The sequence below is a fragment of the Amblyomma maculatum genome, chromosome 1, assembly GCF_055883805.1.
Source record: "Amblyomma maculatum isolate TAMU_Amacu chromosome 1, ASM5588380v1, whole genome shotgun sequence".
Lineage (NCBI taxonomy): Eukaryota > Metazoa > Arthropoda > Arachnida > Ixodida > Ixodidae > Amblyomma > Amblyomma maculatum.
Genome location: NC_139344.1, coordinates 379,303,946 through 379,319,546, shown reverse-complemented (window position 1 = coordinate 379,319,546; position 15,601 = coordinate 379,303,946). Strand labels below are relative to the sequence as shown.

Sequence of the window (15,601 nt, the reverse complement as noted above, 5' to 3'; positions counted from 1 at the left end):
GTGTGTGTGTGTGTGTACGCGTGCGTGCGTGTGTATGCATGCATACGTGCGTGTGCGTGTGTGTCTGTGTGTGCGTATGCGTGCGTGCGCGCGCGCATGTTTGTGTATGTGCGTGTGTGTAGGGGAGGTGTATTCTTTACGCTTGAGACAAGCTGCTACCACAAAGCCTACCAGACGCCTTCATCAAAGCTTGAATATAACAGCGAGCACTAGAAAATTGGCCCGCGCTAGGCTATTGTAATCAAACCAACGAAGTAAAACATGTCCTTCATAACCCAACCTTACCGTGCTTTCTGTGCAGATCACTTTGTTGTCCCGGAGTCGAGCGAATACTCTTTCCCTGGCACCCTCAATTTCGACGACGCACTGGAATCCTTCCTGGAACACAAAAGTAATATATAAGTAGGCATACTGCACAACATTCATAACTATAAAGAAAGAGATGAATAAAGAAGCAGCTTATGTATATAAAGCATGGAAAGCAATCAACGAAGCATACCGCAGAGTTATACCCACATCTAATCACGTGTCTAACTAGTGCTTTGAAATATAAGTGGTGAATCCGCGTGGAGCACTGTAGCTAATATGCGGACTCGTCAGCATATCAAAGAACAGGAAATTGGCTGCGACAAAAACGACTGCAGCACCAAGAGCGGAAGGGACTTCACTAGCATTTTTTAGTTTGCAATGTTGAGTTCATGTGACCAAAAATGTTTCACCTATTTGCGTATCTTTTTTGCTGTTCTTTTCGCGCCCATGAAGGAACTTTGTTGTTACCGAAAGTGCATGTACTGTATTATTTTTTGAATGCTTCTTTTCACTGCTAACATTTCGGAATTAACCACATTTAAAATAAGTCAATGAAATATTCGGGTTCATTTAATACCTGCCATTCGTAAAACTAAAAACGAACTGCGACAAATGATTGAACTATCAGTTCAACGCGCACAGCCGTAGCCTTAATGTTCAATGTAATCGTTAAAGGTAAGCTTCTTTTCAGCGATTAGGTTCGTTTTCCCCTCCCTGAATTCAGTAAAGTCTCCTCGAGAACGGAAGTTAAGTTGGATCGAGTCAGTTACCACGACACACAGCGCTCATACTAAGCAGAGTAGTTCAACTTGAGGAGCTATTCTAGTTTTGCTTCATCGCTCATTTTCTTTCTCAAATCTTTCACACTTGTGTTCACTTTTTCTTCTCTGTCCTAATGACAAAACTAACGCGGCGGAGCGTTCTTTGTTATAAATGATACGATGGTGTCTTCGAGAAAAGGCCTCAAGTACACATCGCGCAAAAGACGCCATTCATCACATAGCGTTCCCTCTCACTCTATGGCTCGCCTATAGAATGGAAAAGGGAAACTGCGGAAAAAAATACAAATATTGACCGATTCTTGGGATCGTATGCAAAAAAAAAGCTTTTTCACTCCCTTTTCCGTTGGGTGAATAAAGAGAATAAATGGCTCCCTTCCAGACCATTAGCTCGGTTTCCAGCTCAGAATGAATCAATACCCTTGAAACAACGGGCGCATCAATTCAGGCTTCAAGAGGCGAGACGCAAATGACAGGCTCGCCGTCCCTCAAGGCATTCGCAGGTCTCTTCATCCTTAACACTGTTTCACGCTGCATACTCGAAATCACTTAATTAAAATTGCGGATATTTAGCTGATGACGTAAGCTGACGGCATAATAAAGCCTGAATGTGACGCTCTGTGAATACCTGCGTCGATCCATTGGTCCATAATATGAAGGTATTTTTTTTAAAGATCGGTATCCAATAGGCAAGGAACGGTATACAATTGACATATTTTCAACTTCACATATTTTTCCACTCATGTTTTTATGACAGTTCCCGTCATGAAAAGCATTCGGCTTAACGCCAAATCTCTGAACTATGGAGCCAAAGGCCTCTTGTGTCCCTATTACCATGTCGTCTTTTTAACTGATACTAGAACAAAGTACCTTAATGACATTGAGCTACTTATTTGATCCCCCACACACCACTTACATTTTATAATATTATACGCTGGGAGGTGTTGCGAAAGTGAGTGCCTGCTATGGTGCTTTGAAGACGATTTACTTATTCTTCAACAAAAGAGGTCTGCGTAAAGACATTCAGTTTTCTTTAATCTTCCTCGACTTGCATCATATATCCTAGTCCTTCTTGATCTTACGTTCATACGTCCGTATCCTAACTACTACTTTCGTTCTAATTATAATGCATAAGACGGAATATATTTAACGTTTACAGATTTTGATTTTAAAAACTTCGAGAGAGTGACGCCGTCGAGGCCTATGACAAAGGACTGTAAAGCAGGACATATATGAATTAAATTGTAAATGGAAGGAAATAAAGGAAATAAATACCCGAGGTTCATTCCGCATTTTGTATTTTCAGGGGGATAATAATCCTACGAAATACAAGGCCGACAGCATCGCAGGCGAGCCCAGCTTTTAAGTTTCCTTAATCTACAATGTGGTTCGAAATATCGAACCTGAAAAGTTACGCAATCAAACCTCACTGAGATGGCTTTCCTGCTATGAATAACTATAAAATAGTGAAGCTGCGTTTAGTATGCTTACCCCTGCGCCTTACAATGCACAAAATGCATTTTTACTTGCTATAAATAAGCAAGAACATCATTTTTTAAATGTACATCACGAGAAAACCCACGTGTTTCCTAATTGTCTTTCCAACGCGTAAAGAGCTTTCAAGTATGTAATTTTTATTTTATTTTATTTCGGGGGTTTCGTGACGTGTCCGGTTCCTTTGGGTCCTTCAGGTCCTTCGTTTTGGTTCTGGTTGGTATGCCTGTTCTCTTTGTCTTCATATCCGGGCTGGGGGCTGGGCGGTGGTAGTATGGTCGGGGCTAGAAAGGAAAGGCTGGGGCGAAGCTGCTCGGCGATGTCCCAGGGCCTTCGGTCGATGATCCCGGCTTACAGATGGCGTCGATGCTCCAAGGCGAGAATGGGGATGACGTACCCCGCACTTCCACCAAAATGTTACGTGGCGACAAGCAAAGAAGACGGCACAACATGGCGAAAGGATGAACGATGATTTAATGGGTGGCCTAGCACGAGGGGACCTCTCGCGTCACTGTTGATCTTCTTCTTCGCAACAATATATAAGGGTTAAAAGGTTGGCTTCAATATGTCTGAATCATGATATTTTATTTTCGCATTTAAGAAAAAGTACGAACGTAAACAGTTTGAAATAACTTCAACTTCACTCAAACGATAGTATTTAATTCGAAACTGCTGTCCACCAGAGCATAATCTACTGTAATGTGTTCCTTTTCTAGTTATCTTTCCTGAGAAGCTTTTGGAATAGCCGGAAAAAAACAAGGTCGCAAAGCGGAAGTTTCACCACAGTCAAAAAAAAAAAAAATTAGAAGGGTTCAACGCTGTTGAACCGAATAGGGAGCGAAAGCATTAGCTGCGGGTTACCGAGCGTTCTTCTTCTTCTTCTCCTTCTTCTTCTTGTTCTTATTTCCCGGCCCCCATATACAGCCCGTTTTAGCCAAGCTGTATAAACGTGCCTTAGTGGCATATAGGGGTAACGTGAATACCAGGGTCCTGGCAGGCTGATTCTGACATAACCGTCCCATGTGAAACGAGAGACCCAAGTTGGCAGCTCCTGCCAGGGGACCACGGGCACGGACACGGACACGGTACACAGCGACGAGCGGTTAGCCCTGGCGTAGTATTGCTTTCGCAATTAAATTGTCCACAGGTGTCCTTGGAAAATTGTATTGTTTCCGTGGCAACCTCACGCGGCAACTCACCAAGGGTGTCAATATATTCCTCACTTCGACGGCGATTTCCTTGCGGGCTTCGTGCGGGAGGAGGATCTCGTCGTCAATGCTGAAGCTGGGGCAGTGCTGCCGGCCTTTGATGAGGGAGTTGTGTGAGTTCTGGAAAAAAGTAGCAGGAGTTTGGCACGTTATACAGAATTGCTGCTTTGCATATAGCGAAAAAGAATGTTTTTCCATTGCCTTAGAAACGCCTGTTTGTTGCGGCAAGACAAATAAAACGCCGAAATCTAAAGTGTGTCCAGGCAAAAAAAAAAAAAAAGAATTGGAATGCGTACAGGTAGGAGAGCGCAAATAGCGTCAAAACCAAAGGCTGGCAATATGCTCAATATAAGTAAACCTTAAGAAGTGTAGTTCACTAAATTACGCTATATAATTGAAGACTACCAGGCTGTCTCCCATCCCACTATATCGCCTCGAGGGACATTTTAATTTAAAGCGCAATAAGAGGATTTTGACAGCGAATAATTTATGCTATTTACACTTTTTTTGTGGTTACGAATGTATGACGATGGCTTTGTGTAGGATGCATGATGGAAAAAGAAATCTACAGCTAAGGCTGGCGTGGACTTCAATTTGCTCCCTGTTAATAGGTGGGATGTGTCACAGAAAGCTCGGAAGATGGTCACTGATATCATTTAAATATACGAATAGATATCCTAGAACGACTTTGAACAAAACGACCAACAGGTAGCGCTTTGAGCGTATTCGAAATATTCAGATATCAATTTAAATAACCCTCTATTTTATTCACTTAAATATTAAACAGGCATTTCCTGATTGCTCATACCTTCCTAACAATGCACTTCCTCTGTAAATGGCTACTTGTGCTGTTGTAATCTATTTTTATTTTTGTTCCCAAATAATAATGTTTGTTAACCAATATATGTACCATCTCTTGTATTGTGTAAATAAAAAAAATAAATAATAGAATCTGTTCCGAAGATTCGAGATACGTTTCGAATAATAGCTGGAAAGAAGTTCTGATAGGATACGGTGTAGATGTTATAAGGCGATATATATATATATATATATATATATATATATATATATATATATATATATATAAGGCTATTTAGATTGAACATTAGTATTACAAGCATTACATTCGCATTCGATTCGGTTATTACACTCTCAGATTCGTGTTTAATTTGATTTTTCTTGCCGCTCTATTCTTATATATTCCAGTTTCAAGCAGTATTTGTACAGCCGTACAAATAGCGTAACATGGGGTTTGTTCTAGGCACAGCAAAGCAGCGAAATATCTTGAGGCTTACGCTTTCCCCGATGATGACTCGCCGTGAGCAGTCCGTTGCATTGCTAGTGCAGAAGTTTTCGTGCAGGCACCAGTTGCACGGCCACGAACTCATCACGCAGGATTTGCACCTGAAACAGACACCCAGTTGCGTAACTTGTAAAACGCGAATGCACCGCCAAATGCCCAAGAACAACTTCTCTGAGCATTTATTCATTACCGTATACAACAGCAACACATAACGGTCGGAATCTTACGTTAATTCTCAGTACTCTCGGGGCCCTGAGACATTGCAGAGTAGAGGGGCATATGAAATCAGCGGCAATTTGCTTGACTTTGTTGGCGTCGCTGATGGCTGTGAAGAAGGAAGGGGGCGGTCCCAGTTATTTGCAGTGCATAGAATAAAGGACATACTGCAGTGGCTGGTTCGGCAGTGAGGAGTCCCCTAATTGTCATCAACGTCCGAAAATGTACCGCAAGTTTCTTTAAGGGTCCAAGATTTATGTAAAAAAAAGGGAACTCGCTACAGATTTATGTTAGCCCCGAGACTGTTTTGCGGCTAAGGCGGGCACATGTTAGAAGCAAATTGCTTGAATTAGTCCATTATTAACTAAATTCGAGAATATCTTTTCTATTTGTTTTGTTTTCGAAGCATATTACACTCATAGAATTAGAGCAGTCCTCGAAATACTATAGCTGAGAAAAAAAAAACATTAAGGAATTTTCATCGCACATTATGAGGCGCACACAAATAGCCTGATATGCGGCTTCACATCCTGACAAAGGGCAGCGAGTGGCGTCCGGTGTAGATTGCTCCTCGTCGTCGTTATGAAACAGGGCTGCATGCGCTATGACAGCTCACAATGTGCCGATGGGGTTCTCAAGAAGATGCAGTGGTGAGCACATGCCCTATGTGTAAGCCCGGCTGTAGAGGTGGATCTTCGCCACCTTTTATGAGCATGCCCAGGAATGAAGCCATCGAGATTGAGACGGCTACAAGAGGTTGCACTGTCAGCTACAAGGGGGCAAGACCTGCACTTCTGGCTAATGTACAACATTAAAGCCGGAGATTTCTCCGGTTTCTTGAAGAGGATAATCTACACGACTTACTCTAACTTCCCCATTGATTGCCCCATTCTATACCAAAAGGCAAGTCTTCGAATAAAAAAAAAAAAGAAAGTTGCGGCAACCAGCGAGGCTTCCGGCGAAGCGAAAGTGATGTACGAACCATCACGTGTTCGTCCGGGCCTCAAGTGAAGTAACCAGTGTAACAAAATCAGGAGCGGAGCGAACGTTAGACGCGCGCGCTTCCACGTTGTAATTGTGTGAGACAGCCTGTCAAGAAAATTTTACAAAAATGGTTTGCATACATTTTTTCTCGCCTGTACTATTTGGAGGGCGAGCTCCAAATTTGCAAATAAATGTGACCTAAAAACAAATAACAAAACCGTTTTTAAATTAATCAAGTAATAAAGGCATTCTACTCCTCGCACAGTGCCCGTTGTAGTCCCCATACAGCCTTGGGCTAAAATCCTGACGAAAATAGATTTCATAATAAACTCTGATAAAAAGGTTATTTTCATAAACGCTGCCAACAAGGCATAGCGAAACTATTTAAGGGCTGCAAAAGAACCGGAAGACCAAAGGTTGATTTTAATGCAGATAGCTTGCTCTTCGAGAGAAATATGAAACATTAAAACAAGCGACACGATTTTGGATAGACAATGATGTGCTAATTAAAGTTATCTTACTAGGATATAAAAAAACAAAACAACAGCAACTATTTTCTTGTCTTATTCTTAATAATATCCAACACAAATGGAGCTTAACGAAGCTACTCTCAACTTTGAAATGGCGGCCTAAGGATTCGAGTGAGTGGTTACCTGAGCTAGAAATGCACGTAGTTCACGTGCATTTTCCAAGATGGCTAATGTGTTATATATACGCACAGGGGTTCAAGTCATATTTATCGCTAAGGAGAAAAAATCTACAGGCGAGCATAAGCTAGACTAATGCGAAGGATTCAAAATAGATTGTTTTGTACAACTCTTTTTTTTTTTAATCCAACACCTTACAAGTATATCTCAAATTTCGATGATTTCATCTGAAAAAAAACAAAAAAACAACAGTCGCAGCATTAACAGCAAAATTAATCAAGGAGCAAACAACAAAAGGAAACAACGTTCCTGAAGGGTTTATAGCCGAGGACTGCAAAGACAAAGTTCAGATGTCGACTTTTGGTGTATAGTCTGATGAGAAACGAAAGTGGGCTCCATATCTGGTGCGATGATTGTTCCGCTCGGCCGGAAGTTCAGTGTCTTCGCAGATGGCTATATCGCCTAGACATTGACAAAATACACATAAAAAGATACATGGATACACTTACGTTTTGTGAACGCTGCAGTCGAAGAAGACGAATTCTCGGTGAATGAAGTCCGTGTCTGTTTCACTGGAGCGCACAGCTAAGTCCACGACAACGTGGTCTGGACAGAAAGGCAAGAAGAAAACAATTAAGCTTCTTACGGGCGTCAAAAGTGCTGCGTTGCCGATACATGAGTGTGATATTCCGTAACACTTTAATAAATATCGAGTACTAAAAGAATATTAGCTTTTTTTGACAGTGACTACATTATGTTACCTCGGTTTTTTATTTACGTAACCTTGTTTTTGGCTGGTCACCTTAACCGACCACTGTAAGTCCCACCTGTAATGTTTTCTTGCAAATTGTCGCCCACTAAGTGCTGCAAACTGTTTGCCAATGATTTCGGTAAAGATGCTGTTTTCTGTTTGCCTTTTACTTCCCTCTCTCTTTTATATTGTCCGCTTAGGTCCTGAGGCCATCCATAGAAATGAATGAGACTATTATTAACATAAACAATTAGCATACAAAAACATGCAAAAGTCCAACCTATCATGAGATAACTATTATCCCTATAATGAAGCAGTTTATGCTTTCATTAATGTTGTCCTAACCTTTGTTTGCTAAAACATTGAGGTCACAAGAACATCAAATGGGAGCAGATAGCTTAAATACAACGAACTCTTATGTTAATCCAGGCAACAGATAGCATTTCTTGCAGGTGCCCGTTTGGATTGTTCCTGCTTCCCTGCTTCCCTGCTGAGTACTTACTTGGGTACGGACCGAGGAATTCATCAAAATGCAACGCGGATAACCGAAAGGAAAAGTTCAAAGGGCGCACATAGACGCCCGCTTGCTGATAATGTGCAAGCATGTCAAAGATTTGGTGTGGCCACCTAAATTTGATGCCATAGTCAAACTAGGTTGGACATCAATTGTGGTCAAATTATGAAGAAGACAAATTTTGGGGCCCGGTGCACTACATTTTTGGGTGGGCTACTTAAGTTAGATACTCAGCACTGTATTGGACACAGCTAGCTAAACACTATCATTATCAATAACAAATTAGTAGTTACCCAGCGCCTCAGCGCCTTCTTATTGATCTTATAGGTCTGCAGGCACCTTCTGCGGACACTTTTCCGCCCCGTGATAGTAATATTGCTCACGCTTTAACAATGATGCGAATCTGGGGCGATGGGCAGTACCATAGATGTGTCCACTCGGCACGCCTAAATTGTGCGACCTTCACTCACCTTTTCCATGTGGTATGGGGGGCCTGGCGGCGACCAGCGGAGACATGCAGGCCAAGCCTAGGTGCGTAACACGGGCTTGAATTGGCGCGCTGCTCCCATACACGCAGAGATAGTGGGCACCATACGGCAGTTGCGGCAGCTGGTTGATGACCAAGTCGACCTGTAACAACCCGGTACTTTACAACTTATCAGGGAGCAGAGCCGACTGGAATTACGTCAGCTCTGGCATAGATAACTTATCTCAGCTCCAAGTACGTTTGTTAGCATCTGACTTCACTTTGACTACCCAGTTCATTCATCGGCCCGCTTCATTGTCTCCACATTCACCACCACTTACCATACAGTCAACGAAACCATGCAGTTGGAATAAAGGGAGGTTTCTCAATGATTTCACTTCCAAAACAAAAATGAATGTGATTTTGCTTTAAAATGCCCAAAATGTCCTTGTACTTAATTTGTAATATTTGTTCAGAACAGTTGCTTTTCTTCGTTTAAACCTCCATGAGATGTAGAAAGGAAGCACGGATTAAGACATGTACTGAAAGGGCTGACTTGGGCTAAATCAGACGTTTATAGGACGACGTTCAACTCATCCTTGCATTCGTATTTAATCGGTTCGCTTTCCGCTCTTCTCCTGCATTCAGCCTCGACTTCAAATGGGCCGCTCGTTACCGTATGTGGTGCGCCAAAAACTTCCCACTCAGCACAATTATATAAAATGCGAAAGAATACCCTGGTCTAGATATGGCGACTTCCGAAAAGGGTTGGTATGGCGCATCTCTCTATCAGATCATGCATATGGTCCCGCCTGCATTTGTTAAGACGTCAGCTGTGCGCGCTCTGTCATTCGAGAATGCGCGCAACTTAGACGTCGCTCTTCGTCATCAGACTGGAAAGGCTCGGGTGTCCCTGGAAAGGCCGTTGCAAACTGCCCTCTGCTGGCAGGCTAACGATCGTACGACGTACGCGTTTTCGGACGACTTCATGCACGCCCCAGAGGGCGCCGTTCGTTCTTCACTACTCTGTGGGCTGGCAGGCTGTCCTTTTCATTAAAAGTCAGGCTGGCGTTTACCCTTTGGATGTCGTTCCTCTCCTTCCTTCCCCCATGGCTCAACGCGCCGTGAACTTCATGCAAGTCGTGCCAAGTCAAGGGGCAAGGGTAAGCGTGGACAGATTCACGAAAGCGGAGGAGAGGTGAATAGGGAGAAAGGAGAAGGGGAGAGAGAGGAAGGAGACGAAGCTTATTGCAACGCAGTCACCATCGGCGCAGCAACGCCTGGTGTGGCGTCGGCAGTGTCATCCTCATCTCGGCGTCGGCGGCGTGCCGCCGGCTCGCACGCGTGGAGCGCTCTTCGTCCAATCAAATTCGATTATGCACGCTTTTGCGAAACTGTCACTCCCAATTAAGGCTGCTCGGCGGTGCGGCAGCGACGCGAGCCGAGCAAAGCTGAGCCAACCCCAGCCATCACTCCGGGCCGAAGCGGATCGGCGCGCCTTTAGTCTTATAGCGCGCGAGCGCTACAAGCCCGCTTGCTAGTTGCGCGTGCCGTGCGACGCCTGGCTGAATGAGCGGAAGAAGCCTGCATTCCTTTCTTGTCCTTTTTTCCGCGTTGCCATTTAGTAGGAAGGTTACTCTATGTCTAGGATGGGGAACGAAGCTCGCTAGCGTAACGAAAAAAGGGTAGAGCGTAACGGGTGAGGGGGTTTTCTGAAGGAGAGGATAATTCTTTCAATAAGGCCTTCTTGCACGCTTGTCAGCGTCGGACATGAACTTTGTGACAGAGCTTCGCTGCATCTCACTTTTGTTCCTGGCATGGCCGCTTGCTTCAGTTGGTTTGCCTGCGGCGGAGCTGTTGTCTTCTTATCCGTGCCCGAGCGTCTCCAATTAGGCTACGTGCTTTTGTCTTTCGCATGTTTGATACGCTTGGCTTTCTCTTCACACTGCTTGCTTGTAGTAGTCACGAAGTGATGAACGCAACCTGAACGTATCTGTATAGTTTTCTTGTTCTCTTCCGCTTATAGTGAACTTACGCGAAGCTTTGACGAGACGCATTGCAGTGCATGCACTCAATAAAGTTTTCAATCAATCAATCAATCAATCAATCAATCAATCAATCAATCAATCAATCAATCAAACGCTCAATTGCAGCACTGGAACTGCATGCAATAGCGACAGCAGAGGCAGATACTAATTCCTTTTAGTGGCCGCTGCCGAGGAGAGCTAGGATAACCATCGGAAAAAAAAAAAAAAAGATTCCCCAGAACGCTGCTCAAGAGATCCCACCCAAATATTCGTTCAGTATCGAAAAATGTATCCGCCCTTAGTTGTTTTATTTTTTCCTGTCGAAACATGAAGCGTCTGTACGGTTTCTAAAGTCCGACAGAGGCTGTTCAATCATACTTCAATATTTACAGGCGATGACTAGCTTCACAAATGAAATACCCATAGCTGGTTCAGCGCTCACTCCATTGTTTTTTTTTTTAGCTTGAACTTACCACATGCTGCGCATATCTCTGATTACCTTTGATATTTTCCCTGGAAAATGCAGTCAGGTAGCTCGGTTTTATCCTCACCCTATATCCCAGCTCTTTAAGACATCCTTAAAGAACGAAAGATCTCGAAAGATGAAGACAACCTTTTTTCTAACTTTGACTTGAAAGTCACAGCTTCGATGGTGGGGCAAGTGATGCACGCAATGCAGGACGGGCAAGCAAGTAATGCTGCCTAATTACTTTTGGTAAAGTCGGTATACGTGAAAGGCCAGATACGAGTAAACCTTTGATATGTTACTGAAAGGAAACTTGGAGGTTCATTATTTCCAGGTTTCTCAATGGGCTATCGCGGAATGACGAAAGCGAACAGTTTTCTGTTTGATCCCAACCGCCAATATTTGGTACGCATTTTGCATGTCCCTGTTCTAAAATAGACATATTACTTGAAATTGACAAAGAAGAGACTATAAATTTGGCTCTCTTGATACCATGATATTCTTTGATAACCTATTCGAATAGAAGACACAGTGCTCGTGGTAGATAAAAGGGCCGGAAGATGAAATAATTGAAGAACGCAAAGAAAAATAAACAAGGGTTAATCCTCGACAACAAGAGGGCGTGTCTTTAGTTCTCTTGTCCAAACGCTGGCTACCAAAATGAGACTCCTCCCAAACCGCTCTTTATAGCTTTGTGTTCAGACACAGTGCTCTGATCAAAGTAGCCATCTTTCTTGTCCAATGGACCGATACAATCTACACCACTCCTACATCGGGCTCTGTGTGTAGCCTGGCTACGCATGGTACATTTTCTTTAATAATTTCCTGTTTCCCAACAAACTTTTAACTGCTTAATTTATTGCCACATTTGCATTGGATGCTCTTTCGCTCAGCCGTACGCCTAAAAATGAGGTTTTTAATATTATTATCGATAAGACAGTACAGAGATTTGGTCGATTATCGGGATGTGTTCCCTAGCACGATTAAGATATTGCGCCTTTTTCTACCTTCTAAATCAATTTGAAATGCCGCTGATGCCTGCTATACTAACGCCTCCTAGACATCTGGTGGTGGTGGTGGTGGTAGTGGTTATTTATTGTATATACAAAAGGAAGGAAAAGATGTTTGCCAGCCCCGGTATCTGCTATCTGATATCTGAAGCACCTGAACAGGGGCGGCGGAAATAAAGAGATAGCGAGGAAGAGGTAGAGGAAATCAAAGAGGTGAGTGATAGGGAGAAAGAAAAAGGTAGGTAAAAATAAAATAAATATATACACTATCGTAGAGTATACAGTAGTTTGCTTCTGTTTTCTGTGTGATGCGGCGTTCGAGGATGCGCAAAATGTAATGCGCCGTACCGACGCCTGGATAGGACACCCGGCGCAGTTTCGGCTATGCATGAATCCCCTGGTGACGTCATGGCCAGTCGTGATGGTACATGGCGCGCCCCTTGTCAAATACAACCAGCATTCCATTGAACGCATCAAATTTCACCCTATCAGGAATGTACTGAAGAGCGTAAAGAAAATGAAAGTGCCGGCAGCGGCTAAAACTTTCTTTTTTAGGTTGCATGCTGGATATTTGCCAGTAAAAGTGTTTTTGCAAGAAAAAGGGTTCTTTCTTCAGTGGGGTACACATCGCTTAATTTGTAAACAGCCAGAAACACTAGATCATGCATTTCTTCACTGTTTACATATTAACCTATTAATCCTTACGGAATACGGTACTTACCCACGCAAAATGAGGAGGGGGTTCCATATGATTCAATCATGCTAATGGGCTTCCTCAGTATATGGCGTTCACGCATGGCAGGATATCACTATGATCCTGATGCGCGCCCTGCACGAATTTTTTTCCGCGAGGCTCTTCATTGGTTTATCGAGATTGTGAAGTTTGACGATGATAATCCTGAGTGGTTGCCAAAGGTAGCACCATTGATGGATCTTAACGAATTTTAGAAAAGCCAACCTCTGGCAGGCTTATTATATCAATGTATTGTGTGTGTTTGTTTTGTCTTGCAAAAGCCCGGCAATAAAAAAAAATAAAAAAGCCGGGGTGGAGCAGTGGTTACGGTGCTCGACTACTGTTCCTAAGGACGCGGGATCGAATCCCGGCCTCTGCGGCCACTTTTCGATGGCGGCGAAAAGCAAGGCGCCCGTGTGCTATGCGATGTCAGCGCACGTTAAAGAACCTCACGTGGTCGAAATTTCAGGAGTCCTCCACTATGGCGTCTCTCATAGCCTGAGTCGCTTTGGGACGTTAAACCTTAGCATCGTTCGAAGGTAGCACTGCCTAGCCGTCCGTGGATCCCCTGCGCTAAGGTCAGAAGAGCGTGCAAAAATTAATTTTTATCGTAAATAATGAGCCCAGGAACAAAGGAATGTGAAAACGTAACCCTTACTGAGGATCGCTGATACGTACCGCGATGCTAGTAGGAGTGATACCTGCGATAGAAGCAAGTTTCTCTTCATAGCTGTGTAGCAACTACAGCCAGTGCACGTCACGGCTCATCCGATCTTCTTGTATACATTAGCTCCACTGCTAAGGCGGCAACGTAATTACTCATGTCTGGATTTCGTTGTGAGACAAGGGGATTGACAGCAGTGTCTACAGGGGATTGACACTAGGTTGCCTACTAAAAGCACTGCTAAATCCTAAAGCTCCGTCAGCCATAGCGTGGATGCAAAACAATATAGGCCCAGAGACGACTATGGGTCTGGAGCGCCCGTCCGCCGCGCTCGCTGCCGGCACTTTTCCAGTTAGCTCGCGACACCCGGCGATGCAGGATTTGCGAAGTTATCTGATTTCACGCTGCCGCTGTACATGGACCATTTTCAGCACTGCTCTGAAATACATGTCGCGCGAACTAAGCTGCAAAGATGGGATGGACCGCAGCTTCAGTACGCGTGCAATTCTTTCTGAGCCATTGGGCCATATTCGAAGGCTGTATGGTTTGGTTTGGTTTGTGGGGTTTAACGTCCCAAAGCAACTCAGGCCATGAGAGACGCCGTAGTGGAGGACTCCGGAAATTTCGACCACCTGGGGTTCTTTAACGTGCACTGACATCGCACAGCACACAGGCGCCTTGCTTCTCGCCCCCATCGAAAAGCTGCCGCCGAGGCCGGGGTGCGATCCCGCGTCCTTGGGAACAGTAGTCGAGCGCCGCAACCACTGCGCCACCCCGGCGGGGTGAAGGCTGTATAAAAGCACTGCGGAGTATGTTTGTGCCCTATACAATGGGTATTTCATTTGTTGTTATCCGGACGTGATTTAGTGTGTAATGGGCAGTTGTTAAAGCGGGCCAGCTCGTGCGCTTTTCGCACTCGGGTGCCGATTTCCGACACACAAATGTGATGACTTTGCTTTCGCTGTCCAAAGGGTCGAAAACGTACTCGGCAGCTTCGTTTGCCGCTTTTTGAAGCCGCTGGTTGTTTGAACGCGGTAAGTTTGCAAACTGTTTTACATTGCTCGAATAATCAGCAACATTTTAAATTGAGCCGTCAAGTCACCTGAAGCAACGCGCATGGAGAAAAACCGCCGGCCGGAGATACCGAGAATGACGTCATAATGAGCCCGGCCAATCACGGGCAGCAGCGGCGTTTGCGTGGAGCGCTGACATGCTGGTGCGTTTTTTATTTTTTTTTTGCGTAGAAAACTTCCGTTTGTGTTTGTTTAAGCCATCTTTAGGCAGGATAGTCCTGTTCAGCGGGAAAATCTACAAAAATTCGCACGAAACCTTTTTTTTTTTCTCGAAGTGTCAGCCGCTCTTAAACAAGGCTCGTTTCGCAATTTTGTTTTTGTTGACTATGCTTCGAAAAAGCCAACCTCGGAAGCCTTAATCGCAGTTATAGTGGGTACATGGTGCGTTATGTCTCACAATTACCAAGTCGCTATAACCAGTCGTGTAACAGTTACAGAGCACTATGTAATGAAAAGTCTTTTGCGCCCTGTCGCGTCTCGCCCCACTCTTCCCTACTGCCCGAAGCTCATCTCGTCCGTGCCGCACTGCAGAATTCATCATATTCAGTGACTATAACGAATACTGACGAAGTAACGTGGGAAGCCTGTGAACACTTCACGATTATCTTTTAAAATAGTCTGCGCACGTTTTTAAGGTGCGAAAAGCAGAAATACACGTCTAATAGTGTATAAGAAGGACGGCATGTTTTAACAACAGGCCAGATTTCCCACCTGCGCTTCTCAAAGAGCCGCATAGTCCTCGGCCCGCATTCTTCATTTAGCAAGGTCCAGAATTTTGCTCTGCGCCGTATTTACACTTCACGTAAGACCGCTGCCGCTTGGCAACGCGCTGGGTTGCCTTTGTCTCTGCTCGAGTGCAGCTGCGGCGTTGTGGAGTTCCAGCACGTTTCTGGCCTCGGTACGCCCGGCGGTGTTTATTATTCTTTGCTCTTTCCTCCCAAGGGGGACGCGAGAACC

The 15,601-nt window shown here is 44.3% G+C and overlaps 1 protein-coding gene across 1 annotated transcript in view; it reads right to left on the bottom strand.

The window, feature by feature from the left end:
* Window positions 1–15,601, bottom strand: part of LOC146208335 (plexin-B-like) — a 115,744-nt gene that overhangs the window by 67,214 nt on the left and 32,929 nt on the right. The window contains exons 8-12 of the mRNA XM_084592785.1: window positions 8,676–8,835; window positions 7,450–7,546; window positions 5,086–5,194; window positions 3,782–3,910; window positions 286–378 (exon numbers count right to left, since the gene is read on the bottom strand). Of these exons, the coding sequence (XP_084448911.1) occupies window positions 286–378; window positions 3,782–3,910; window positions 5,086–5,194; window positions 7,450–7,546; window positions 8,676–8,835 (588 nt within the window). The remainder of the gene's footprint in view (window positions 1–285; window positions 379–3,781; window positions 3,911–5,085; window positions 5,195–7,449; window positions 7,547–8,675; window positions 8,836–15,601) is intronic.